At 47.9% G+C, this 26,499-nt stretch overlaps 1 protein-coding gene across 5 annotated transcripts in view; it reads right to left on the bottom strand.

The window, feature by feature from the left end:
* Positions 1–26,499, bottom strand: part of PRDM2 (PR/SET domain 2) — a 114,440-nt gene that overhangs the window by 70,316 nt on the left and 17,625 nt on the right. For all 5 annotated transcript variants that reach the window (XM_058675458.1, XM_058675457.1, XM_058675471.1 and 2 more), the window contains 2 exons: positions 13,013–13,130; positions 11,123–11,226 (listed from right to left, as the gene is read on the bottom strand). In XM_058675458.1, the coding sequence (XP_058531441.1) occupies positions 11,123–11,226; positions 13,013–13,130 (222 nt within the window). The remainder of the gene's footprint in view (positions 1–11,122; positions 11,227–13,012; positions 13,131–26,499) is intronic.

Here is a 26,499-nt window from a genome sequence, read left to right as displayed (position 1 = left end):
AATTTTAACTTAGAAATTATTTGACTTACACGATCTGAGAAAGCAAGGAATACTAGACTTGTTAGTATTTAGCAATAGTGCTGACTCAAATCATTTTCACTTCTTTCGAACCTTATATTACATGAATGTCTTCCATTTACACAGAGACAGATCTCTATCAACTTTATCCGATACACAATTCTCTATCCTTCCTCCTTCTGACGCACATGTGTCTCAGTGCACAAAAACACAAACAGAAGCAGTAAACTAGCAGTTTTCAGTGATAGGCATAGATATTCTAAAACTAATTTAAAAAAAAAAAAAGACAAAACAAAAACCCAACACTGGGAAAGTGTTGAAAGTCTAGAAAGGAGGACAAAACCTATCAAAGCTTGAAATATGCCTAATTTCTTGACTTAATATTTCCATTTCTAAAAATTTAGCAGGGAGTTTCATAGGTGGGTCTCAGGATGGGGTGTCTCATGCCTGGATCTCAGACGACAGCCACCATGTGCACATGGTGAGCTATCCCCGGGCCTGCCTGGGCTCCGGGGGCTGCTCCCTTCGGGGGTAAGTACACTGAGGGGGGAGGTCTCTGTGACTGGGTAGGTCCAAGGCCCACCCACCGCCCTCATTGGGTGGTGAATGGGATTGGGGAGGGGCGCAACCTTGGGCCTGGGGGTTTAAACTTCCAAAACCCGCCCGCCTGCTGGGGGGACTCAGGATGGGGCATCTCATGCCCGGATCCCTGACGCCAGCCACCATGTGCACGTGGTGAGCTCTCCCTGGGCCTCCCTGTGCACCATTTGGCACCAGGTTTCACCTGCTGGCTGCCCCACCAGGGAGCTCTGGGGTTTTGCGTCTTTGAATCAGTGCTTAGATAGCTCCAGATTGAATCTACTGTGCTCCTGGGATATGAATCAATCCTAAAGATTCCCAATGACAGTAACTCTTCCTTTGAAGAACTTGTAATCACTGAACAATGCTCAGGGCTTATCCAGCTGAATCATATCCTGTTACTGGACATGATGATGGATCAGCAGAAGGGTTACATTATGCAGGGCTATTACATTAACTAGCACTTGAGAACCATATCTGGGGGTATATTCTGTGGAGGATTTGTGGGCCACACCCTGCGGAAATTCTAGCCCCACTGTCTAGCTCAAGAGTTGGGGTGGTGATGGACTAAGCTAGGTGTGACCAAGGAGCCTGCCATCAATCACAAGTAAAGGAACCCACAACAGTCTGGACTGGTCAAGGCAGCAGCACCCAATGTGCATCCTGAATAGGGTGTGGGGTGGGCCGGGCTGTAATGTCCACCAGCTCATACAAGGCCAAACGGAAGGCCAGACTCCGCCAGAACCTGGGCTAAACCCATTGGCATGTATGAGAACTGGGTCTGGGAGTAGATTAAACGGAGGAACTTGGGAAACTCCCCTGGCAAGTCATAGCTCCCACTGGTGAACATATGGTCCAGACCTGGGGGTCAGACAAGCTGGACAAAGTAGCTCCAACGGCTGGCCAATGTGTGAATTGGTAATGGAACGGGATGTACTGGGCAGGACTGAGCAAACCTTAGCCCACAAGTGAAACTAGAGACCAGCATGGAGCACAGGTCATACCGAGCTAGGCTCTTGCACCTACTGGTCTGCATGAGTCAGGAACGCTAAGCCACAGTGTTTAAGGCAGAGGTCAGGACAGGTGAGGAACTGAGCCAAGTTGAGTCAGAGCAACCACTGCCATGCGCGTGATCTAGGGCTGAGAATAGGCCTGGTTGGGGAGCTAAGGGGACAACCCTAGCTGGGTTGAGGTTCCCACCAAGGGGCGCATGGGCTGGAATGGGGACTGTGTTCTGATCAGGATACGGTTGTAGTCTCCCTTGGCACAAGTGTGGACTGGGACTGGATGCACTGAGCCGGGTCAGACTCCAACACCGTCTGGTGTCCTGGAGGACCAGGGTAGATGTGGCATGGACTAGGCAAGGTCTCAACCCCTACTGAGCCATATGTGAGCCGTATGTGGGTATGGACGAGCCATGGCTGGGCTGAAACATCCAATAGCAAGGACCAGTTTGGGTTGAAGGCCAATCCCGAAAAGCCACTGTTCCTGCTAGGACAGGAGGTGAACCGAGTAGGGCTGGCTCATGGACCCCCCTGGTATGTGCAAAATCTGGCACTGGGAGAGGTTCTGATGGAGGAGCCTGGGCAACTCCTTTGGCAGGACACGGCCCCTGCAGGTAAGTGCAAGAACCATGATAGGAAACAGCCCAGAACAGGCCATGGAAAGTTTCCCACTGGCATACATTTGGCATGGGTCGGGAGCAGACCAGGCTGAATCAGTTTCTGTCACCCACTGGCAAATCCAAGCACCAGAACAGTATGGGTTGAGACAGGTTTGGTCGTGACAAAACCCAGTGCACAATATGGAATGCCAAGGTGAGGTTGCCTGTACCAGATGTGACCACAGCACCCAACCAGCACGCGTGAGAACCAGGAAGGGAGGGGACAAAGCCGGCAGGGGAATAAGGGGTGATTTCCTTGCTGGACAACTACTCCCACTGGAGAGCGTGAGCTGGGATGGGGGCAGACCAGACTAAGCAGGGCTACAACACCTGTGTGCCTCATGTGGACTGGATCAGGGAAAAGCCAGGCTGGGCTGATTATTCCTGCTGGTGCAAGGATAAATTAGAGTGGATGAGTGTTGTTTGAGCTTAGCCACAGCATCAGCTGGCAGAAGCTGGCACTGGGGGCTAATTCTGTCAAGTTAAACCACAGAACCACCTGGAGAGTGCATAATCCGGGTGTGGGAGAGGCCTGGGAGGGAAATAGTGGGCTCCTTCCTCTTGGGTTACCACTCCCATGGGAGGGCATGAAAACTAGGACAGGGGCTGGAGTGGCTAGACAGTGAGGCACCTGCCAGCATCTGTGTGGGTTGCATAGTGGAGCTGGTTAGATGGCACTAAGCTTTAATAGCCATTGACATGTATGAGAGCCAAATGGGATGTGGGACAGACTGGACTACTGCTATACATACTGGCAAACCAGGGTAGGGGCGGGCCTGATGGGGTTTATCGTGGGCCACTCCGACTAGGCTGCAGCCCACACTGGTTTATGCAAGAGCCAAGTATGTGCTGGGCAGAAACAGGCTGGACTGCAACACCCATTGGTTCCAGTGGAAGTTGGGGCTGAAAACAGAACCAACCCACCAACTGCAACCACAGTCCATCAGGGTGATGGACTGTGCTGGGCCCTGTGCTTGCTAGTACATACAAGAATCTGGTCTAGGAACACCTCAGACAAAGTTTCTTTGGCGATCTCCCCAATTGAACTGCCGGACTCAGAACCCTAACCAAGACAAGACAGAGGACAGAACAGGTCAATCAACCATCTCATCTATATGTTGGCAGCGAAATACTGGGCAAACGGAGATTCTATGATGGACTACGTCAATCAGTGGATTCTTCAAAGACCTCATCGTGCTTGGAGTGGCAAGACTGGCAGCGATTCATAACTGGTGAACCATTAAAACCACTTGAGCAAGAACCTTGGAGCAAGCCCTACATCCGGGACCTGGGGTGGGTGGGAAACTGAATGGGCCTTCTCCCTTAATATTCCCCTTTAAACATGAAGGAAACAATAAGGAAATAATAGTCTTACCCACTTTCCTATACCCCTTGAACCTTTTTACCCTAATTAACTATGTAAAGATTGTCAAAAATATAATAAAAAAAGAAAAGAAAAAAATAAATAAAAATTTAGAAAGGAGTTTCATAAAGTTTATGGGAAGCTGGTGTTGTGGCATAGCAAGTAAAGTCACTGCCTGCCTGTGATGCCAACATCCCTTACGGGTAGCACTTTGTGTCCCAGGAACTTTACTTCCACCAGTGCCCTAATAGCATGAGAAAAGTAGCAGAAGATGACCTAATTCCTTGGCCCCTTTCTCTCTCTCTGTCTTGCCCCCTCTCTGTAACTCTACCTTTCAAATAACTAGATCTTGAAAGGGAATTTTATGGGGCCAAGTGCAATAGCCTAGTGGCTAAAGTCATCTAGCCTTGTATGAGCCAGAATGCCATATGGGCGCCGGTTCTGGTCCCAGCTGCTGCACTTCCCATCCAGCTCCCTGCTTGTGGCCCAGGAAAGCAGTAGAAGAAGACAGCCCAAAGCCTTGGGACCCTGTACCCGTGTGAGAGACCCAGAAGAGGTTGGGATCCTGGCTCCAGGTTGGCTCAGCTCTGGCCGTTGGGGCCTCTTCGGGAGTGAATCAGCGGATGAAAGAATTTCCTCTCTGTCTCTCCTCTCTGGATATCTGACTTTCCAATTAAAAAAAAAAAAACTAAAAAAGTTGTGGCTGCTTAAATTAATAAAAAAAAAAAAAAAGAATTGTATGGAAAATGGAATTACAAATTGTTTTGGTATAAATACATTTGAATGTATTCATATGAGGTGGTATAAGTTTATGGAAAATAAATAAATATAATAAAAAGCAATGTGCTAATTAAAATTTTTATCTTCTATTTTATTTTTAATTTTTAAATTTTTTTAACTTTTTATATTTTTATTGGAACATCAGATATACAGAGAGGAAGAGAGAGAGAAAGATCTTCCACCCACTGGTTCACTCCCCAAGTGGCCACAACAGCCAGAGTTGTTCCGAAGCCAGGAGACAGGAGCCTCCTCCAGGTTTCTCAGGCAGATGCAGGGTCCCAAGACTTTGGGTCATCCTCAACTGCTTCCCCAGGTGACAAGCAGGGAGCTGGATGGGAAGTGGAGCATCCAGGACACGAACTGGAACCCATATGGGACCCTGGCGAGTGCAAGGCAAGGAATTCAGCCACTCGCCTATCACGCTGGCCCTATTTTTAATTTTATGATACAATTGCATAGCTCCTGGATTTCCCTTACCTCCTCCCCAAATTCTTTACCCATACTTATTTCCCGTATATTATTACAATAACCTAGTCCTTCATAAGCAGCCATAAGTCCATCATTTTGCTATTTCAGTGTATCCTGAGATTATAAGTATGGATAATGGCAGACAGCCCAGTATCCTATTGTCAAGATTATCTACCAGTTTCACTGGGAATCCACCTTTGATTTGGAATTAGAGATGCATATTGCATTGTATCTTCAATTCTGGATATAACAGTTTCTATTACACAGGGCTAATTAAAAACAAATTAACTTCAATTCCACAACCCCTCTAAAGTCCTCCTATCTAAAAAAGGAAAATCAGACAAGTTGACACCTATGTCTATAAAGTGAGCTTTATACTTAGAAGAATTATTAATAATCACGATAAAACTATTGAAATATGCAACAGAGGCCTGGCAAACAATGGAATTCTACGTAGCCATATGGAATGACGACGTAAAAAAGTAGTTAGCACAGATACTTTCAGACTGCACACATTGCTTTATACGGTAGATGTGCTAGTGCGGGTGACAGAAGAAAAAGGTAGAGACGATGAGGTCACAGCATGTTCATGAAGATGACAAAGGCACTCCCAGTGGTTATGCCCAGATGGTAGGCGTTTACTTGATCCTGAAATTTCTTGTTCACGTGTTTGTATATAAATAATATTACTCTAAATAAGTATATATTACTTTGAAACTTTTTTAAGAGATGTGTGAGAAGTTGGCTGGGTTGAAGGCACCTCCTGCAGCATGGCTGCTGCAGGGGGTGTCTGAGCCAGGCTGGACCCAATGTTGGAGATTCGGGCCATGGTTACTGCTGCCAAGTGACGACCAAGTCCTAGGCTTTGGGTGTTCGCACCAGGCTCTGCCTGCTGGCAGCCCAGTAGTGAACTCTGGGATCTTTAGAGTATGTAATTGCTGCCTAGGGACATCCATGGACAAGGCCAGTATGAGTGTAGGTGAAGGATGAATCCTGGGTGAATCTCAGCAATGGGGTCATGGAACGTTCTGGCAAGCATGGGGACTGAGACCTGGTGGTTTGGAGGGGAGAGTCCTGGGGTTTGGGCCAGACTGATTCACCAGCCCACATGGGAATCCTGAGACAGGGCTGTTAGTGTAGAGCATCACTGACTGTCAGTCCACATGAAAAGCTATGGCTGGAGGCCTGTCTGGCAGGGCTAGCTACCAGTACCTGACTGGTGGAACAGGGGACCGGTCACATTAGGCAGGATCAAGGCACTAACCGGCACGCGCGAGAACCAGGTGCGGGGGTAGATTCTGTGGGGCAAGTGTGGGCCCAACCCTGTGGAAATACAAATCCTGCTGGTTAGCTCACAAGTTGGGGTGGTGATGGGCTGAGCCAGGTGTAACCATGGAACCAGCCATCACTTACAGGTAAAGGAACTGACAAATCTGGGCAGGCCAAGGCAGCAGTACCCAAATGTGCATCCTAAAACAGGATGTGGGGTGTGCCAAGCTGTAACTGGAAGGGGGCAGACTGGGCAGGGCCAAGCAAACTTTAACTCATAAGGAAGAACAGAAATCAGGATGGAGCACAGGTCATGCCGAACTAGGATCTTACACCAACTAGTCTGCATGAGCCAGGGATACTAGGCCACAATATCAAAGCAAAGGCTGAGACAGGTGAGGGACTAAGCCAACTTGCTCAGAGCAACCACTGGCACGTGCATTATCTAGGGCTGGGAACAGACCTGGTTGGGTTGGGGTTCCCACTGGTGAGTGCGGGGGCCAGAGTGGGGGCTGTGTTCTGGTCTGGATATTTCTGCAATCTCCCTTGGCACAAGTGTGAACTGAGGCTGGGTGCACCTAACCGGGATAGACTCCAGCACCATCTGGGGCTCTGGAGAACCTGGGTAGATGTAGGACAGAGTAGGCTGGGTCTCTGCCCCTACTGAGCCATGTTGAGCAGTGTCTGGGTATGGACAAGCCCTGGATGGGCTGAAATATCCAATAGTAAGAACAAGAATGAATTGAACACCAGCAAGGAAAGGCCATGGTTCCTACCAGGACAGGAGGTGGACTAAGTAGGGCTAGTCCATGGACCCACCAGTATGTGCAACAGGAGCTTGGGAAACTCATCTGTCGGGACACAGTCCCTGCAAGTGAATACAAGAACTATGATAGGGAGCAACCCAAAGCAGGCAAGAGAAAGATACCCACTAGCATACACTTGACATAAGTCAGCGCAGACCAGGCTGAATCAATTCACATCAACCGCTGGCGAAACCAAGCACCAGAAGAGTGTGGGTCAGGCCAGGTTCGGTTGCAACACATACCAGTGCACATTATGGAAAGCCAAGGTGAGGTGAGCCGTACCAGATGTGGCCGCAGCACCCAAACGGTACATGTGAGAACCAGGGAGAGAGGGGGCAAAGCCGGCAGGGGGAATGTGGGCTCCCCTGCTGGACAACCACTCCCACTAGAAAGTGAATTGCGATGGGGGCAGACAAGACCAGGCAGTGCTACAACACCTGTGGGCCTCAGGTGAGCTAGATCAGGCAAAACTCAGGTTGGGCTGACTGTTCTGACTGGTGCAAGCATAAATTAGAGTGGGTGAGGGTTGGTTGGGCTTTACCACACCATTAGCTGGCAGAGGCTGGCACTGGGGGCTGAATCTGTCAAGTTAAACTCCAGAACCACCTGGAGAGTGCATAATCCAGGAGTGGGAGTGGCCTAGCAGGGAAATAGTGGGCTCCTCTCTCTTGGGAGAGAGAACCAGGACAGGGGCAGGGGTGGCTAGACAGAAAGGCACCTGCCAGTATGTGTGTGGACTGGATAGTAGGGCTGGTTGGGTTGAACTAGGCTTCAATGCCCATTGACATGTATGAGAGCTAAATGGGATGTGGGACAGACTGGACAAGTCTGCAGTACATACTGGCAAGCATGGGAACCAGGGTAGGGGGAAGGTCTGGTAGGGGTTATGCGGAATCACCCTGACTAGGCTGCAGCTCCCTGGTTTGTGTGAGGGCCAAGTATGAGGTGGGCAGAAGTGGGCTGGACAGCAACACCCATCAGTTCACGTGGAAGACAGGGCTGGAAACAGAACTGACTGAGCAATTGAAACAACCAGCATGTGCATAAGCTGACTGGGGCAAGAGATGGTGCCAGACCTTATACTGGGAAGCACACACAAGAATCAGGTCTGGGATCACCTCAGACAAAGTTTCTTTGGAGCTCTTCCAACTGTACTGCTGATCTCAGAACCCCAACCATGAAGAGACTAAGTCAGCCAGTGCATTCTGAAGAGATTTCATCGTGCCTGGAACGGTGATATTGGCAGCAATTCAGAACTGTTGAACTATCAAAACTGCTTCAGCAGGACCCTCGGAGCATGCCTCAGATCGGGGACCTGGGATGGGTGGGAGGCTGGGTGGGGCTTCTCCCTTTGTTTCTCCCCTGACTCTAGATACATGGCGAAAAATGATATTAGTGTGGAAACAATGGTCTTACCCACTTTCTTGTAGCCCTTGACCCTTTGTGTCCTAATCAACTATGTAAGATTATCAAAATAAAAAATATTTTTAAAAAGAACATAAATAAAAAGGTAAAAGATCTCTACACCAAAAACTGGCATTGTGGTGAGTGGTTAAACCACTACCTACGATATAGGCATCCCATATAGGTGCCAATTCGAGTCCTGACTCTCCCACAAAAAAGAGAGAGACTGAGAGTGAGAGTGGGGGGGGGGAGGAGAGAGAGCGAGCGAGCGAGAGAGAGAGAGAGAGAGAGAGAGAGAGATTTGTGAGAATCTACAAGAAAACACCAAAAATAACTGATGAAAACTAGATCCTTTGGGTGACCAGGATGGGTCAGCACAGGTTCGCGGATCACACAGAACTCATTCCTCTGATGCAAGATTCTGAGAGGCTGGGCTGTACGAGGGATGGAACAGCTACATGGAAATTGTTACTGTCAGTCTTCCACAAAGTAATTACTGCAGACAGGAAACACTGTAGAAGTGGTGAGGCTGTCACTAAGGAGGCCTGCAGCCCTCCCAGAATGCAGCTTGGAGTCTTGGCTTCTCCACTTTGGATCCAGTTTCCCGCTAACGGATCTTGGGAGGCAACAGACGATAGTCAAAGCACTTGAGACCCTGCACTCACATGCAAGGACCGGCACTGAGCTTGTGGCCCAGGCTTTGGCCTGCCCCAGCCCCCTGGGCATCTGAGGAGAGAACCAGCAGACGGGACAGGCACACGCTCAGTGCGCCCTCTCTTTTACTCCTGCTCTGTCACTTGCCTTCTTGCAGCAATCCGATGGATGAAGACCAGGGATGGAATAAATTAATGACATACTTAATGCTAACTGATTTTAATTTTCTTCTTTAGCAGAAATGTGTACTTTATAACTTCTGTACTCTGCCATACATACAATTAGATTAATTGAATGATTGATCCAGAACTACTCTGAGATGCAGAATTTTTTTCTAACTACAGGAAGAAAGAATCAACTCTGATAGCAACTGAACCTTTAAGACTGACTAAAAAGAACTTGCAACACCATAAGCATTTGTAAACTGCAGCAATGCATGTGAATGTGTAAGTTACATGTGCATATATACTACAGCACATAGAGTATAATCTTTCTACATGTGTGTGTTTCTGTGTGAGAAGAAACTTAAGAGTGGAAAATCAAGCCCATGACAAAGTTTCAAATGATAATTTTTCAACAAGCTATTATGAAGCCATACAATGCATAAATTTCAATGTGAAAAGCTTAATTGACTCCAGATGCTATTAATAATTTATACAATATTCCCAACAACGCTCAATGACTATGCTGGACAAAGTACAGATTTACACAGTACAGATTTAGCTTTAATATTAATGGTATTTGGCCAAGCTCAGCATTAACCACACAGAACTATAGTAAGCATTATCTGGTCACTTGACATTACTATACCAAGATTAGTGCTAACCGGATAGAAAATATTATTTACTTTTCTTGGGAAACTTACGGAATCAAAAAATGCTGTTTATTTTGGAACATAATTTTGTGGTTACAACACTTTTAACGATGCAGGCATTCTGTTCAGTAATTTCTATCATCTTTTTCCACAAATACAGAGCCCTTTCTCTTCAAAAGCAGCTAAGTGACATAACACAGTGCAATGCTCTGCCTGGTAAATCCTTGTTTCCTAAAGCCCCCTGGATTACTAGAAAGTTACAAGAAACAGAAGTTCCGAATTACTATTAGCCTAACATGTTCAAGTTAAGAAACACAGGTCCGAGCATTGACAAAAACAGCAATGTCATTGCAATGTACAAGTGCCCCAGAACTCCCTGATGGAGAGAACCCTGCGCTGCCCGGCCACGTCTGATTTTTAGGCTTTTCTATGTTAATGTGTGAAGGGCAGATGGAAGGTCATTTAAGGTCATCTTACAGGAATGCTCTTCCTTCAGAGGGCCACACCTCGGAGTTCCTCTAAGACCATGGGGAACTTGTAGAAGGCACCAACCTCATTCAGCAAGGGATGCTGAAGGGAAAAACATGACTTATTTTCACAACTATTCCAATGAGATATCATCATTAGCCCTATTTTTCAAATTGAGAATTCCATTGCCTGGAGGGAGAGGGGCCCTTGCTCAGTCACAGAGTTGGAAGCGTGAGGTGAGAAGTTTCTTACAGGTTCACAACTGTCAGAGTGACAGATCCCAGTCCTGCACCTGCACCCCTCTCTAACAGGGCCCACGGAAGGCCAGCTCAGCTCACTTGACCTCCAAGTGGAGGAGGCCAGGGCCCTGGCCCGTCCTGCAGGAGCTTTGGGAGAACGTAAAATCCATAGAATGGAAAGCCTCTGAAAATGGAAAGTCCCATGGAAGTGTGCTGTGTGCTAAATATATCCAACCCTGAATATTCCACACACAGAGAAACTGCCTTAATCATCACAAGGAAGGGCCTAGCTGTGTCTGCAGCTTGCTTGCAGGCTGAGTAACTGCAAGTGTGAGAGCCAGGCGTCCAGGTCTCAGCTGTGGAGTGAAACACCATGGACATGGCAACATAAAGATGGACTTGACATTCGCTGTTGAGGTAGTCACACAGTTTGAAAATACAAAACCATTTTCCCTTTACTAAAAAAAGACCCATGCTTTTAAAGAACATATCAAAATGGAGGCTTATTTTAAAATGTCAAATTCTGAGTGAACAAGATCATAATTTCTTCAAACTATTCAGAACTCGAATAAACAAGAAGCCATGATCCACTCTTACCTCCCACATGTATACATTATTCTTAACCTGAGATCTTTTTTTCTTATCACCAACAAATGGCCCAAACTTTTTGCCCTTCAAAATTGGCTTAGTGGCCCAGACACCTAGAAAATAAAACCAACATTTCAACGTATTGTGTTTACCTGAAGGATTAAAAGCATTAAAATCAGCAGTTTCACAAAATAGTTTAAAAACTAAATTGCCTAAAAGCAAGATGATGTTAAATCAATGAGATAAGGTCGAACCCCACCTGGTTCTTCAAAGGAATTTTACTTTTCCTCTTTATGCACTTCTGTATTTTCCAGATTATCTGTAAACAACCTATATTATTCTAGTACTCCATGGCTGGAAAATAAAGTTCTACATTTGTCTTTAAATCTACATGTAAAACCATCCATACTGAATAATCACAAATATTTGAAAAACACATAGTTGAAGAAAAAAATCAGAATGAAGTGAAGCTCAAACAACTTTTAAGCCCCTCGTTGCATGTTTCTGGAGACTTCAGCCCGTCTCCAGTGGACATGAGCTATTTGTAAAGAGCCTTAGGAATACTGTTGGGGGGCCCGACAAGGGATCAACTGGCCAATTCTACTGTAAGCGCCTGCCATCCAATATGAGCACCAGCCCGTGTCCCGACTGCACCATGTCCCATTAGCTCCCTGCTTATGGCCTGGGAAGGCAGTCGAGGATGATCCAAAAGCCCTGGGATTCTGCATCTGCTTGGGAGACCTGGAGGGGGATTCTGGCTCTTGACTTTGGATCAGCTTAGCTCCAAACATTGCAGCCATTTGGGGAGTGAGTTAGCAGATATAAGATCTTCCTCTCTCTCTCTCTCCCTCTCTCTGTAAATCTACTTTTCCAATTAAAAGAAAGAAAAAAAAATCTTTAAAAAAAGGCGGAAGGAGTACAGCTGGGTGAACAAGTGAACAAATATTTCTAAAGGTCACTTGCTCCCAGTTAGAAAACCCTGTCCTCAACATTCCAGAGATGACAATGACCAGAAGATATGACCAACCATGGCACTCACAGGACTGCTTCCATTACTCATGCACCGACTATAAATTAAACAGGCAGACGGAGCAGCAGCCAGGAATGGGGCAGGTGCGGTGCGCCACCCGGAGCCATGGGAACCGGCACATAGGGTCAGTTGGAATGGTGTCCCTCCCCTCCTGGCCTCCTGCTCCTCATGCAAACAGAATGGGATTGAAGACTGGACCAGTCTTGTTTAGATTTTGGTAAGCTTGTGATGAATTGCATTTGATTACACCACTAACAAACCAATTCAGGCGGGCTACGAAATCAATGACATTTAGATAAATGATATAAATAAACAGGAGAATAATTTCAAAGAAATAAGGAAATGAATTTATTTTAGAAATTTATTCACACATATCCTTATAAACTGGACTATCAGAAGGACATTTAAAAAAAGGGGGGGCACAAACATGAGATATTCCAAGGCTGTATTTTGACCAAAGGTTTATAATTTATATTCTCAGCCTTCTGTCAAAAGATGAGGCCCCCAAACAAGCCCACACACAAGCTCGCCTTTCATTCAGCAAAACTCCAGCCAGAAGTCGCAGACACTCAGGAGGCATCACCTGTACAACTATCTACCAATGGCCCCCAAAATCTTAAAGACAAACGGGAAGGAAAGCATGACCCCAAAGCAATGCAACAACTAGAGGAACATGATCAGCCGAGCTGTGGGGAGCAGGGAAGGCCACTCCATGGGGCAATGAAGGGTGTGTGTGTGTGTCTTCTTTTACAGTAAACACACAGGCTTCTGGTCAAGGGTCAATCTGCTGCCTACCCTTCATGCCCCCCAGGGAGCCTCGCTGCCACCTGCTCCTCACCACCTGCTGGGCGCCGTGACCACAGACTCACCAATCCGGCTCTTGTCCACAGCAGATGGGCAGAGCCTCACTTCCTCAGGAAGTCCTCGCAACACGTGTTCCGGCACCTCAGCCAGGGACTCCGTGGCTGCCACAGGCTCAGCAGTGTTCTGCAAGTCAGGAAACAGACAGATCAGAGCAAAAGGAAGAAAACCCAAGTTGTGGTTTGTTTTTTGTTTTGTTTTTCTGGTTCAATAAACAAACATGCAGAAAATGTAACTGAAACCGGAAGCTGGCAGATCAGACCAAAAACTGATGTCAAGCCTCTCACCACTCGCTCTGCTGCTTGCTGACAAGACTCCAAAGAAAACCCCGTGACCTTGGAGCGCGTTGGTGATGATCTGTTTTGCTCTATCCACCTGCAACCATGTGCAGACTAGGTCCATCTTTAGCACCATAACTGCTTTAAACGCCTGAAAGATCTGGCAGCAAAGTACGGCTCCGGCTCACCTTTACACCAAAGGCTACCAACAGCAGGTTACCACATTTCAAACCAACAGCAGGCATTCAGATGAATGCAGCACACACCGTGGAGGCTACGCTGCCCAGGCCCACCCCACCCACACATCCACCCAGTAACCACTCCTAGCTCGACCGCGACTCGACTATTCTACCCAGAAGTACACCGCATCCTACTGGGAGACGTGTGGTCTTGTTATCAAGTAACTGACGTGAATGGTCACAGCGACAGCTCAAGGCAGCTACTAAGAAAGAGAGAATGTCACACAATCCCGACCAAAGCACAGGCTGGGATTCATCATCTTAGCATGCCGGGTTACTATTAGATAAGAATGTAGAATGTAGAATGGTGACTGCTGTTTTAGAAGTAACCCTTGAATCAAAGGAAACCAGGTGTCCGGTCCCCAGGGGACACGGCTGCGTGAGTCACAACACCTCTGAGAACGCCCCCAGCAAGCTGCATTTCACTGCAAATGGACACATTGCTCAAGGACTTTCAAAGGAAACAACGTAACCAGAGAGCAAACTTTAAGCTAAAGATTAATTTTTCACACAATGAAGCTCTTGTGGTTTTTCAGAATGGCAGTGCCAAGAGAAGAATGCCATCCAAATGTGTGTACTCCCAGCATTTCATTTTCTGTTTGTTTGTTTTAAAGCAATAGGCTGCTTCACGAGAAAGGAACCCCACAGTCACTGCCAAGGTCTGGGCTGCTTCCAGACAGTATCCCTCACACACCTTCCTAAACACAAGAGAATCAATTCACCCCAGGTTTTAGGAGGCTCTGAGTTAGCTGCAATGCAAAGAAATTTAACATTTTCACTTCTAAATATAACTCACTTCTGAAATTTTATTCTAGAAGCTGAATTTTTGAAAATGTAAGTTTTTTCCGAAGTTGGTCTCCTAGGTTACATGATGACTGTTCTGTAGTACTGGTCGAAATGCCAGCAGAGAGAGAGGGGTCCTTTCAGCGCCAGCACATGGAGTTTTCTCCCCCTCTCTGAGCTGTGACCCCAGGACCAGGATTCAACATCATTTATTGCCCAGGAGCACCTGTGCAAGCCAGTGCCCTCTGACCTCACCTGACACACCTCGGCACAAACGCTGTTGCCCATCTTACCTGCTAGGTCAGGGTTACCCCAAAGAGCCAGAGAATTAAGTCAGTGTCTGACCCTAAAGTTTCCCCCCACACACAGACACAGGAAGAAACCATACCTTAGGGGAGGGGCCCAAGTGGTTCGTAGCCTGGATTTGAACCCTTGATTTTCTGACTCCAGAGCCCCCACATGTAATAACTATGTGGCTTCCAGATAAAATTGTGCAGGAACCTCAACTGAGAAGAGCCTCTGCCCTAAAAGCCCTAGACGCCCTGAGCCACACCGGCAGGAGATGGCACGGGGGGCGGGGGGGGGAGGAGGGCGCTGCAAAGGCCACTCCCACAGGAACTCCCTGAGACTAAGCTGAGACACGATGTGTCCACATGAGCATGAAGGACCTCAGCAGAGCCAGCAAGCCCTCCGCCACTGCTGAGCTGCTTCAGATCAGACCATGATTTGGGATGCAGGTGCAGGTGCCGTCACAGAACAGAAGAGCCGTTCTGCTAAGTTCTTACTGCATCTTCTGATGAACTAAGCCAGGGAGGCCCTCAGCGCACAGCAAGCCATTCCAGACTGGCCAGCCCAGCCCCTCCTCCCACGTCCTACCTGTGGAGTCTGAGCACCAACGGCTCTGGCTGCAAGCAACCTGGGACACTTTTATTTATTTATTCATTTGTTTGTTTGTTTATTTATTATTTTTAATTCATTAATTACATTGTATTATGTGACACAGTTTCATAGGTACTTGGATTCTCCCCACCCCTCCCCAAACCCTCCCACCATGGTGGATTCCTCCACCTTGTTGCATAACCACAGTTCAAGTTCAGTTGAGATTCCCCCATTGCAAGCATATACCAAACATAGAGTCCAGCATCTTACTGTCCAGTCAAAAGTTAGTCACTGAACAAGCAGAAGCCACAGATGTGTCGGGTGGCCTGTCCTCTCCCTCCTTGTTTCCCTTCACAGCTGTACCATGGCCTTTAATAACTATTTGTACAATTATGTGCTGAATCAGTGCCTCCCCTGTGAGACTGCAGAGAAGACAGACGGTGCTGCACTCCCAGCACTCGGCAGTGGATCTGAAATGTCTGTTGTCACGCAGATACTTGAATGGGTACACGATTCCTTGGAAGCTACTTGAAACTTATTTTCAGAAAAGAGAGACAAAGAAAATGGCAGGATCATTTCTCCACGTGCGCAGGGAGTTCTGGAATCGGAGGCAAGCACTCCTTTGGGTGATCATGGGTGCCCCTCAGCACTAGGGGGACAGATCCCGGGAACCCCACAGACACCCACGTGACACGGTCTCTGCATGAAACCTGCGCACTGGCACCCTTGGGTTCCCCTCTAGAGCCCTCACAAACCTGACACAAGGGAAACGCAGCATCAACAGCCGTCACGGTGCGTTGTTTAGGAAATAACAACAACAAAAAAAGTCTGTACAAGCCCAGTACAGATGCTAATTTTTTGTTCCAATATTTTCAATTCCTACTTGGCTGAATCCACAGACACAACATGGATTGAGAGGGCTGCCAGACACAAATCTTTTTAAGAAAATGTGATAGGCTCTCAAGCCCAGGCCAGGGAAATCTTTGCAACAAGAGAATGTTCAAAAGGCCACTTCCAACCCTGCTGCCCCGCTCATCCAAACCGTGGTGTTACCAGACGCAACACATGTTCTACACAGGGGCACACCAGCTCTACCTTAAGGATCACATTTTATCCAGGAGTTGTTTCCCACACTGAGCGTGTCTAAAAGAAACCACTCTGCAGTGATGCACTGGAATATTCCTGAATTCCTCCTGGCGGGGGGCTGCGTGACATGCTGAGTATCCCCCAGGCCTACACGTACTCTGGTGAGGAAGGCAGACAAGCCAAAGGCACATGGGTGTGACGGGCAGGGGAGACATCCAGCAGCAAGGCAAGCGCAGGCGGCTGTCAATGCTCAGGGCTGCTGGGATCAGGGGCCATACGCTGGCAGGCGGCAGGGGGACACGTTGGGGAAAGGAACACAGAAACCCCTCCTGAGATGGGAGGCAGCCCCTGTGCCCAGGAAGCTGCCCCACAAAAGCCTCAGAGTGTCCAGGGCATGGCACATGAGAAGCACGTGAGCAGAGGCTGGGGGTAAGGGGAACAGTCCTGCAGGCCATCAACCTCTCGGCCAGATGTGTGCTCAGTAAGCAACCCGACCCTGCTCCTGCCATGAGGGGTCCAGGATCCCGCTCTTGGAGGTCACCTGTGCCCTGGCGTCTGTCCTAGCTGTCCCCAACCCGACCCTGCTCCTGCCATGAGGGGTCCAGGATCCCGCCCTTGGAGGTCACCTGTGCCCTGGCATCTGTCCTAGCTGTCCCCAGAAGGAAGGCACTTTCCTATGTCAGGGACTTTTATTACTTTTTTAAAGATAATTATTTTTAGTTGTCTGAAAGGCATATTGATAAGTGAGACAAAGAGCTTTTCCATTTGCTAGTTCATTCCCCAGATGGCCACAACAGCAAAAACTGGCCGAGGTCAAAGTCAAGAACCTTAAATGGGGGGGGGGGGGGGCAATGGTATCTGGGTTCTAACTGGTGCTCATCTGGGATGCCAGTGTCACAGGTGGCAGCTTAACCCACAACACCAGCCTATTAGGGATTTTTAACACTTGGATAAAACTCAGAAATGTTCAAGGATTTCTCTGCGTTCCTACATGTACACCTCCATGAGACCTATTTCATTGCTTAACAAAGCACAATCTCCAAATGTGGTTTTGCATGGATCTCGAACGACAGGCATTGGATTCAATATGTACAGCTTAATTTAGCTTAATAACTCACTTACTATTAACTATTAATTCTACTCACTAACCTTGTGTTCCCTACTTCCTCAAACTCTAAGAGAATCAATATTCCTTCCCTTTCCCAGTTAATGGCCACTAGCCTCACTGCCCACTCAGGACATCATTCAATCATTAACCAAAGCCTGAAGTGCCCACTCCTGCCAGCCCTGTGCCAGGGGGTGTGGACACAACAGCCACTGAAGGTGATGAGTCCCCTCAGGAAACCCAGGCATCAGACAAACCCCTCTGTTCCCTCTGCCCAAGAGAGAGACCTCGACGGAGCTGGCTTCAATAGCGCTGGTCTGGCAGAAGAGCCTCAGCAAGGTCTCTGCACGGCCATCCCGTGTCAGGCAGGTGGGCAGCCTGACCCACGCTCCTTCCTCTGGGACCCAGTGCTGACCAGCAATTCATAAGCAGCACCGACAATGATAACCAGCACAGACAGCGGTTCAGGTCATGTCAGGTGGCACTGCAAGCTCTGTGCATCACCTCCTTCAACACCCACACTGCCCTCCGCTGGAGGTGCTTGCATCATCACCATTTCACACACAAACTCAGCTCGGGATTATGAGCCAGACCGTGGGCATCAGGTTCCGGATCCAAGCACCAGCCACAGAGCAGCTGGCAACAGTCACAAAGCTTGACAGTTAGCGGAGCCACGCCTCAGCCTGCAGGGCCTCTTCCCAGTCTGATGCTGGGAGGCTCCTTTCAGGAATTCACCAGGCCAGAGATACCGTGATGACAATACTGAGATGTCACCGGCCTGTCTTACTCAGTTTTCCAGAAGGCTCTGATGTGTGATGATGTCAACCACTGAAATACATCAGCATTTAATTTTCTCTTTCTGCATTTTCTGATATATGAATAAGACCTGTAGCCTGACATTACTGCACCTGGTCACTGGCCTGGCTCTGGTGCTACCGCTAAGTGAGACGCTACCACTAGGGAAGTGAGTGAAGATGACACAGGACTAGGCAATGGCTCCAACTTCCTTCATTCTAAATAAAAAGCTTAAAACTGTTTCTTCATTTCTAACATGGCAACATTCCCAGTTGAACAAGCACCACCAAAAAGCGAGAGAGCAGCCAATGTGGTGAGACGGGGCCAGCTCTGGTCCTCTCAGTCCAGTCTGAGGAGCAGAGGCCAAACGACACAGGAGACCAAGCCAACCGAGACTGGGGCCCAGGCACCCCCACGGAGCCTCTTCCTGAGAATAGCAAAGGCTGTGCCCCCAAAACAGGCACAAGGGCCTTCTTCACATGAAAGGTTTCCCTGCTAGATTCTGGAAGATAAGCACCATATACCAGAATAAACTGGAATAAGTGGCAACGGCTTCAGAGTACAGAGTTACAGACAATCACTTACCATCAAGGCCCCAGTTTGAGCTTGTGCAAGGATAGGAAGGAAAAGCCAGAGAGAGTGCCTGCCCTTCACTTTAAAACTCTAAAGTATCAGGGCCAAGTTCATGGTGCAGTGGCCTGAGCTACTGCCAGCAATGCTGCCATCCCGCGCATGCTGTGTCGAGTCCCGGCTACTCTGCTGCACATCCAGCTCTATCCTAACTGCCTGGGAAAGAAGCAGAAGATGGCCCAAGTATTTAGGTCCTTACGACCCTCATGGTGGACCTGCATGGTGTTCCCGTCTTGAGCTGAGGCCTGGCCAGTCCTGGCTGTTACAGGCACTAGGGCAGTAACTCGGCAGGTAGAATCTCAGAACCAACCAACCTCCCTCCATCTCCCACTCTCGCGCACTCTTGCTGTCTCTGCCTCTCTTCCTCTTACAGTCTCTCTCCATTTTGGTCCTGGCAAAGCAGATCCTAAGAGCCAAGCAGCGCTTACATCCCAGCGCTTGCGCCACCAGCAGTCTCCACTGGGCCATGTTGGCAAGACCTCACCTGGGGCTCGGCCTCAGCACTGGTGGCAGCCTGCATCTGTGTGTGAGCCCTTGCTGGCAGGATGGCCAACTGCCAAGAGGCCTGGGGCACGGCTCCCTGTTGGCTCCGCGGTAGGCAGGGGGTACCGCATGTGCTAGCATTGCACTGCCCTCATACAGCAGCAACGAGGAGGAGAGGCCGGCCCTGGCCAGCTGCGGCCACAGAAAGGCCAGGGAGCCTGTGAGTGTCCCCAGTGTGTCAGCAACATAACTTGTCCAAACAAGACAGCAGCAGGAGGAAAGTGTACAAGGACCTGGACTTGAGAGATGAGACTGGACTAAGTGTTGGACTGAGCAGAGCTGGCACATGAAGAAACACAGCAGCTAGATTCACATGAGCAGGAGAGGTATGGGGCCAGCCGGCACTGGGTCCCTCACAGCCAGGAGGCCAGGACAACAAGCTCACTGCAGGGGAGAGCAGTGGGATAGCCACCACAGCAGGGCTTGTTCAGGGAAACACGACCCAGAGCACAGACACAAAGATCATCCATCCACTTGTCTTCACTTCCTAAATGGTTACAACTGTCAGAGCTGAGTCGATCCTCAGCCAGGAGCCAGGAGACGGGTTCCTTCTAGATCTCCTATGTGGGTGCAGGGTCCCAAGACTTTGGACCATCCTCTACTGCTTTCCCAGGCCACAAGCAGAAAGCTGGATGGGAAGTAGAGTAGCTGGGACATGAACCGGTGCCCAGTTGGAATGCAGGTGCTTGCTAGCACATCATCCAACTACTCCAATAAATACATTAAATAAATAAATCCTACATTGACATCTTTGCTGCAAAATCAAACTTGGCACTCTAAGAATAGGAACCAGCGCTGTGGTACGGTGAGCTCAGCCGTGCCCTGTGACACCCACATTTCATATGAGTACCAGTTTGAGGCCCCAGCTGCTCTGCTTCCAATCTGACTCCCTGCTAACACACCTAGGAAAGCAGTGGAGGATGGTCCAAGTGCTGAGTCTCTGCCACCCATGCAGGGAGCCTGGAGAGAGCTCCAGAATCCTGGCTTCCTCCTGGACCAAGAAAGTTGCTGCAGGTATTTGGGAGCTGAACCAACAGATGGAAAGTCTCTCTCTTCCTCTGTCCCACCCTCCACCTTGGTCCTTTCCCTCTCTCCCCCACTCAAAAAATCCTCAGTCACCTATGACATTAAAAAAAAAAAAACCGACAACCTTTCTTACTTTTTTCTTACTTTTTTTTTTTTTAGCTAATTCAAACATTCCTCTACTCAAAACTTGCCACAGGACCCCTACCTCACCCCACATTCCTGGGCAGGGACTTCTCTGGTCCTCAGACGCCCATGAAACTGACTCCACCTGCTGTGGCTCAGCCTCCCTCCTGGTTCTGCTTCCTTCCCATAGCCTCTGTCGCCACCACCTGTGCCTGCACCGGGCAGGGAGCTACTGCACAACCGAACACTGGCAATGACTGCTGTCACTGAAGGTTACAGGGGCCATCTTACACAGGTAAGACATGCTAGCTTTTTATAAGTACAATTATATGCAATTTTTACTGTTATTTCATTTAAACGTATAAGAGTACCTCCTTTTCTATACTTTGCCCAATTATCAGACATAAGTGTAAGGATTTTTTTTTCAAACGCAAAGATTTTATTTGAAATGCAAAATTACCAAGAGGAGAGAAAAAGAGAGAAATCTTCCACCTGCTGTATTCATCCCCCAAATGGTTGCAATGGAGCTGAGCTGATCCAAAGCCAGAAACCTGCGGCTTCCTGCGCATCTCCCACATGGGTGCAGAGGCCCAAGAACTTGAGCCATCCTCCTCTGCTTTTCCAGGCCAGAAGCAGGAAGCTGGATCAGAAGTAGAGTATCCAGGACTTGAACCAGTGCCCATATGGGATTCAGCAAGCAGAAGCTGAGCCCACTGTATTACACTGCCAGCCCTATCACAACAGTTTTAATCTATTTCATTAGAGCAGCTGGTTTCTTAAATATGGCTTGACCAGTGGTAACACGGGAAAGCAACAGTAGAGGCAGATCACAGTAGGTAAAGCATTCAGCAACACTGAATCGCAACAGCACTCCACCGAATACTCACACCAAGGTGTATGCTGTCTTAGAACAGAGTAATAAAAACTACCCACACAACTGTGACGAGCAAAAGACATGTAAGAACCCTGAAAGTACTGAAGCAGTCTAAACTTGAACAAACAACTCTTGCTTCTTCATATTTGCAAACTAGGTCAGAAAACGGCAAGGAGGGCGAAATCATATAAAACCTCAGCTTACCAAAACAGCCTTAAATTGTATTGGGTTAAGGAATGAGTATGATTGCAGTAACAATAAACAGATGGGGACACAGGACAAGAAGATCTGACACACCACCTTGGAAAAGAGCAGCAGTCAAACTGGTTCTGAAATACAAAAGAGCTCCCTCTTTCAAAGAGCCAGCAGGCCGTTAAATCACCCAACTGAAGAAAATGTCCTGAACATGATGGCAGTGCCCGTCATGAACGAACAGATACCACACCCCTGCCCCCTTCCTGCAACCCACGGCATCGTGACAGTGGGATTATAAAAGCCACAGACTGTGCCCGTCTCGGCAGTGCTCTCCTCCCTCCTCCCAGCTCTTGGAACCAAACAGACATACCTTCCCATGGTCCAAGAAGCCCTGCTAATCTGTCCACTGCCCCTCATACCATCTTGATCACCATCGTGTCCCACAGTAGCTGGTGGTGACAGCACCCAACCTCTGGCTTGTTCTCTGATCCTTGAACACCAAGTTCATTCTTACGTCACGGCCATTCTTACACTGCGTATGTTCACCTACCTACACTTCCTTTTCCCAGATTGCATCCGTGTGGCTTCTAACCTGAGTCAGTTCTATTACTGATCATCTTTTCAGAATCAGCTTTTCTGGCTAGGGAACCCAGAGAAACTCCCCCTCCTTCAGCCACCACTCCTCAGCACAGCACCTGGCTTCACGGATGTCTTGACAGCAGTGTTCACTACAGGAAGTGACCCGTCTTCCTGCACAGGCATGTTACAGTGCCGAGTCCTCTCAGTCTCCTAGTTCAGTGACAACGGAGAGCACGCTGAAGCGATGCAGGCAGAGGGCAAGTGAGGGAACTGCGAGTTTCAGGACAGCTGGGGGGCGGGTAGCCAGCAACTCTCAAGATCTCAAAGTTTCTTTTGTTATTTATTGATCTTTAAAACAAGCTTGTGGGAGGGTGTGTGCAGGGCAGAAGACAGCACTGTGGCCTGGTAAAGCCATGGTCTACTAAGCCAACATCCCACATGGGTACCGATTCATCACATCACTACATTACTTCCAATCCAGCTCCCTGTTAATGGTCTTATCAAACAGTAAAGATGATCTAAGTGTCTGAATCCATGTCACCTGTATGGGAGACCAGGATGAAGCTCCAGGCTCTTCAGCATGGCCCAGTGTTGGTCATTAGGATCATCTGGGCAGTATACCAACAGATGGAACACTGGATATACAAATGGATGGAGTACCAATGGATGAAAGATCTCTCTCTCTCTTTTTCTCTAACTGTAAATTTAAAAATAAAACAAAAATCTTAAAAGGCTAAACTGGTTGCCTACAGTAAACTGCACCGACACAGATCGCTGATCAGGAGATCAAGCAAGCAAAACCTACTCAACTGACAAAAAAAAAAAAAAAAAAAAAAAAAAATTGCAAACCTTAACAACAATTCTAGCTATGAAAAGACTCTTTCAAAGAAAAATCTAGGTAATAATCAGTAATCAAGGCATAGGTAGCAAGTCATGAGAACTGTCCCCAGCTGTCTCCATTGTCCTCTGCCCCAGCCAATCCTAATGGACAGCACTGCTCTCGGATCCCAGTTTCGGCTCCAGGTTCCATGTGACTGTCAGTGAGGCAGGTCATTTTCAGGCAAACAAGTGTCAGGTCCTGAGATAAAGCCTCCATCAAGCCTGACTCCTGAGTGCCTATGCCAGCAGGGTCCACACATGTCCCCATTGTGCGGAAAGAACAAGAAATCAACTGCTAGGCCTGGCATTGTAGCAAAGTAAGTAAAGCCACTGACTGTGATAACAGCATCCCATGTGAGTGGCAGTTCAAATCCCAGTTGCCCTGCTTCTACGCAAGCTCCCTCATAATGTGCCTAGTGGAAAACATCACAAGATGGTCTGCATCTTGGGCCTCTGCCACCCACATGGCAGGTCAGGATTTCTGGTCTCCTGGCTTCACCTTGGCCCAGCGCTGGCCATTTGGCCATCAGGGGAGTGAAGCAACAGATGGAAGGTATCTCTGTCTTTCACTGCCGCCCCACCTTTCATATACATAAATCTTTACAAATAACTGAACTGTGGTGTTAAGCCAGTAAAATCCTGGAGCTGGGTGTTCTTTCAGCAGAACCCAGCTTACCTTGATTAATACGCAACTGGGACGGAATCCCACAGGCCTGTGTCTGAACCAGAGCTCTTTCACTTACTGAGTGATCACGGAAAGCCACAGCCACCTGTCTGGGACTCCAAGTCTGCAGGTACACAGTGAATGACACCTGATCACCACATAGTGGTGACCAAGAAAGACTGAAGGAGAGAATGCTTGCATCATGCTCAGCCCGGCACCCTGGTGAAGCCATTCAGTGAGTACCAAGGGACAGTAAACTCTAAGCTACTCTGAGCCTATCTGCTTTACAGAGGTTGGCTAGCCGTGGAAATTCTATAAAGTAAAACCTCCCAACCTCTTTATTCAATGAGAGCCACAGAGTTATAGATTTTTCTTGGTAAAAGCACAAAAATGAGGGAAAAAACAATAGAACATTTCAAAGTTAAATACTGTGATTGTGTGGAAGACTTGAGGAGCAAAGAAAAGCTCTTTATGACCTGAAGGCAGAGAAAGAAGAAAATTGCGAGGGGAGAAGGGGAGGATACAGTGAGTATCCCTCACCCTCTACCCCTACCCCCTGGCTCCCAACTGGCCATAGCCTCAGATGAAACAAAGACCCACAGGTAAAGCAAGCAAACTCTACATGGAGAGAGTAAGAGATGCGTAGAGAGGGATGAGTGCTGAGACAGAACAGACAGAAGAAAAAGGACAAGAATGTGTGGTCTGGGGGCTTCCTGGGGCCCTGGAGCTGGCCACCACACAAGCAAGGCCGTGCCTGAGCAGGACAGCTCAAACCACTCAACCGTCATTCTCCAGACCCAAACAAGTCCTGGACTCCACCACTGCCACACAAGGAATCACCTGCAAACTCAGTCGCTAGCACTTAAATGCAGGTGTACAAGAATGAACAGGAGCTGCCCACGATACCAGCATCCCATGTGGGCACTGGTTCGTGTCCCAGCTGACCAGCAACCCATGTGGGCATTGGTTCGTGTCCCAGCTGACAGCATCCCATGTGGGCACTGGTTCATGTCCCAGCTGACCAGCATTCCATATGGGTGCTGGTTTGTGTCCCAGATGACCAGCATCCCGTGTGGGTAGTGGTTCGTGTTGCAGCTGACCAGCACCCTGTACGGATGCTGGCCATCCTGTATGGATGCTGCTAATGTCCCAGCTGCTCTATTTTCAATCCAGCTCCCTGCTAATGAACTGGGAAAAGCAGTGGAAGATGGCCCGAGTACTTGTGTCCCTGACACCTACATGGTGACCCCTGATGAAACTCCCGGCCATCTGAGCAGTGAGCTAGCTGGTGGAAGATCTCCCTCTCTCAAAAAATTATAGGCACCTCATTTCACACTCTCTCCCTGTAACTCTTATTTTCAAATAAATAAACAAATTTTAAAAAAGGATTGGACAGGGCCCGGCGGCATGGCCTAGCGGCTAAAGTCCTCGTCTTGAACACCCCGGGATCCCATATGGGCGCCGGTTCTAATCCCGGCAGCTCCACTTCCCATCCAGCTCCCTGCTTGTGGCCTGGGAAAAGCAGTCGAGGACGGCCCAAAGCTTTGGGACCCTGCACCTGCGTGGGAGACCCGGAAGAGGTTCCAGGTTCCCGGCTTCGGATCGGTGCAGCACCGGCTGTTGCAATCACTTGGGGAGTGAATCATCAGATGGAAGATCTTCCTCTCTGTCTCTCCTCCTCTATGTATATCTGACTTTGTAATAAAATAAATAAATCTTTTTTTAAAAAAAAAAAGGATTGAACAGTCCCTTGTTATTGCAGTAGACACTACGTCCATCACAACAGACAGGCCAGGGATGCCTGAAGAAGCCATACTGATCAGCTCCTGGGCAGAACTGCTAACGCTAAAATAATCATTCAGATTTTAACTGTAAGTCTATTTTGTTTAAGTTCAAACACTTTTTATTACATCAGAATGGTTGTAGAGAGCTATTTTGAAGTTTCCAAGGCATTTACTGCCCATTTTCAATGGTTAAAAATGAAAGAACTAAACACAAAAGGAAAACCACCAACTATCCTATATAATTCTAAACTTCTGAAATGATTGGGATGGCTGTCAACAAAAAAATACCAACAGGTTTCAGTGAATTTATAATCAGGTCTAAACAGCAAGTAATACTGCTAAAAGCTTGTGGAAAAATAAAATGGAAAGATGAGCTTATTTTGGTGTGAAAAGTCTTAAATTCACACACAGCTTTTTTATAATATCTACTTTTCATAAACTTTTAGAAGACCTTTCCCATCCTTTAAACAAGAAAATGTCAAAAATCTTACTCATAAAAAGTGGACAATTTTTATAATCCAAATAAAAATTTCATTACTTCCAGACCACTTAAATTCCATCCAAATCAGAAACGTGGTAACCATTAGACCCAGAAGAGGCCACTTTCTTGCCAAAACTTGGCTTGACGCATCAAAGACAGCCCTCTATGGACCTAATATCAAAAATTGTCACAAATAAATTATGAAAGAGCCAAAAAAAAAAAGAACAACTACTACTACCGTTCTCTTGGATGGCTCACAGACTTTTTTGCAGACATAAGTTAGTGTGATATAAATGAAATACTAAAGCCAAAGGTGAGATGCGAAGCAAGTCTAAACACATTAGAAATATGCCCAGCCCGCCATGGCAGAGGAATTAAGGCACAAGGGAAAGTGGCAGGTATGTCAGTAAATGATTACTGAACGGTGAATAGCAAGTACAGTGTCAATATTTAGCTTCTACCTCGGAGGCGTTCAAGTTCCTTCTGACCCAGGAGCTTGGCTCTACCGGTTCCAGCAACAGAAAGGCTTGCTCCTTTGGGTGACCGGCTTCA

Source organism: Ochotona princeps, chromosome 2 (genome assembly GCF_030435755.1).
Source record: "Ochotona princeps isolate mOchPri1 chromosome 2, mOchPri1.hap1, whole genome shotgun sequence".
NCBI lineage: Eukaryota > Metazoa > Chordata > Mammalia > Lagomorpha > Ochotonidae > Ochotona > Ochotona princeps.
The sequence above is the reverse complement of the archived record's forward strand: the minus strand, read 5'-3'. Positions and strand labels throughout refer to the sequence as shown.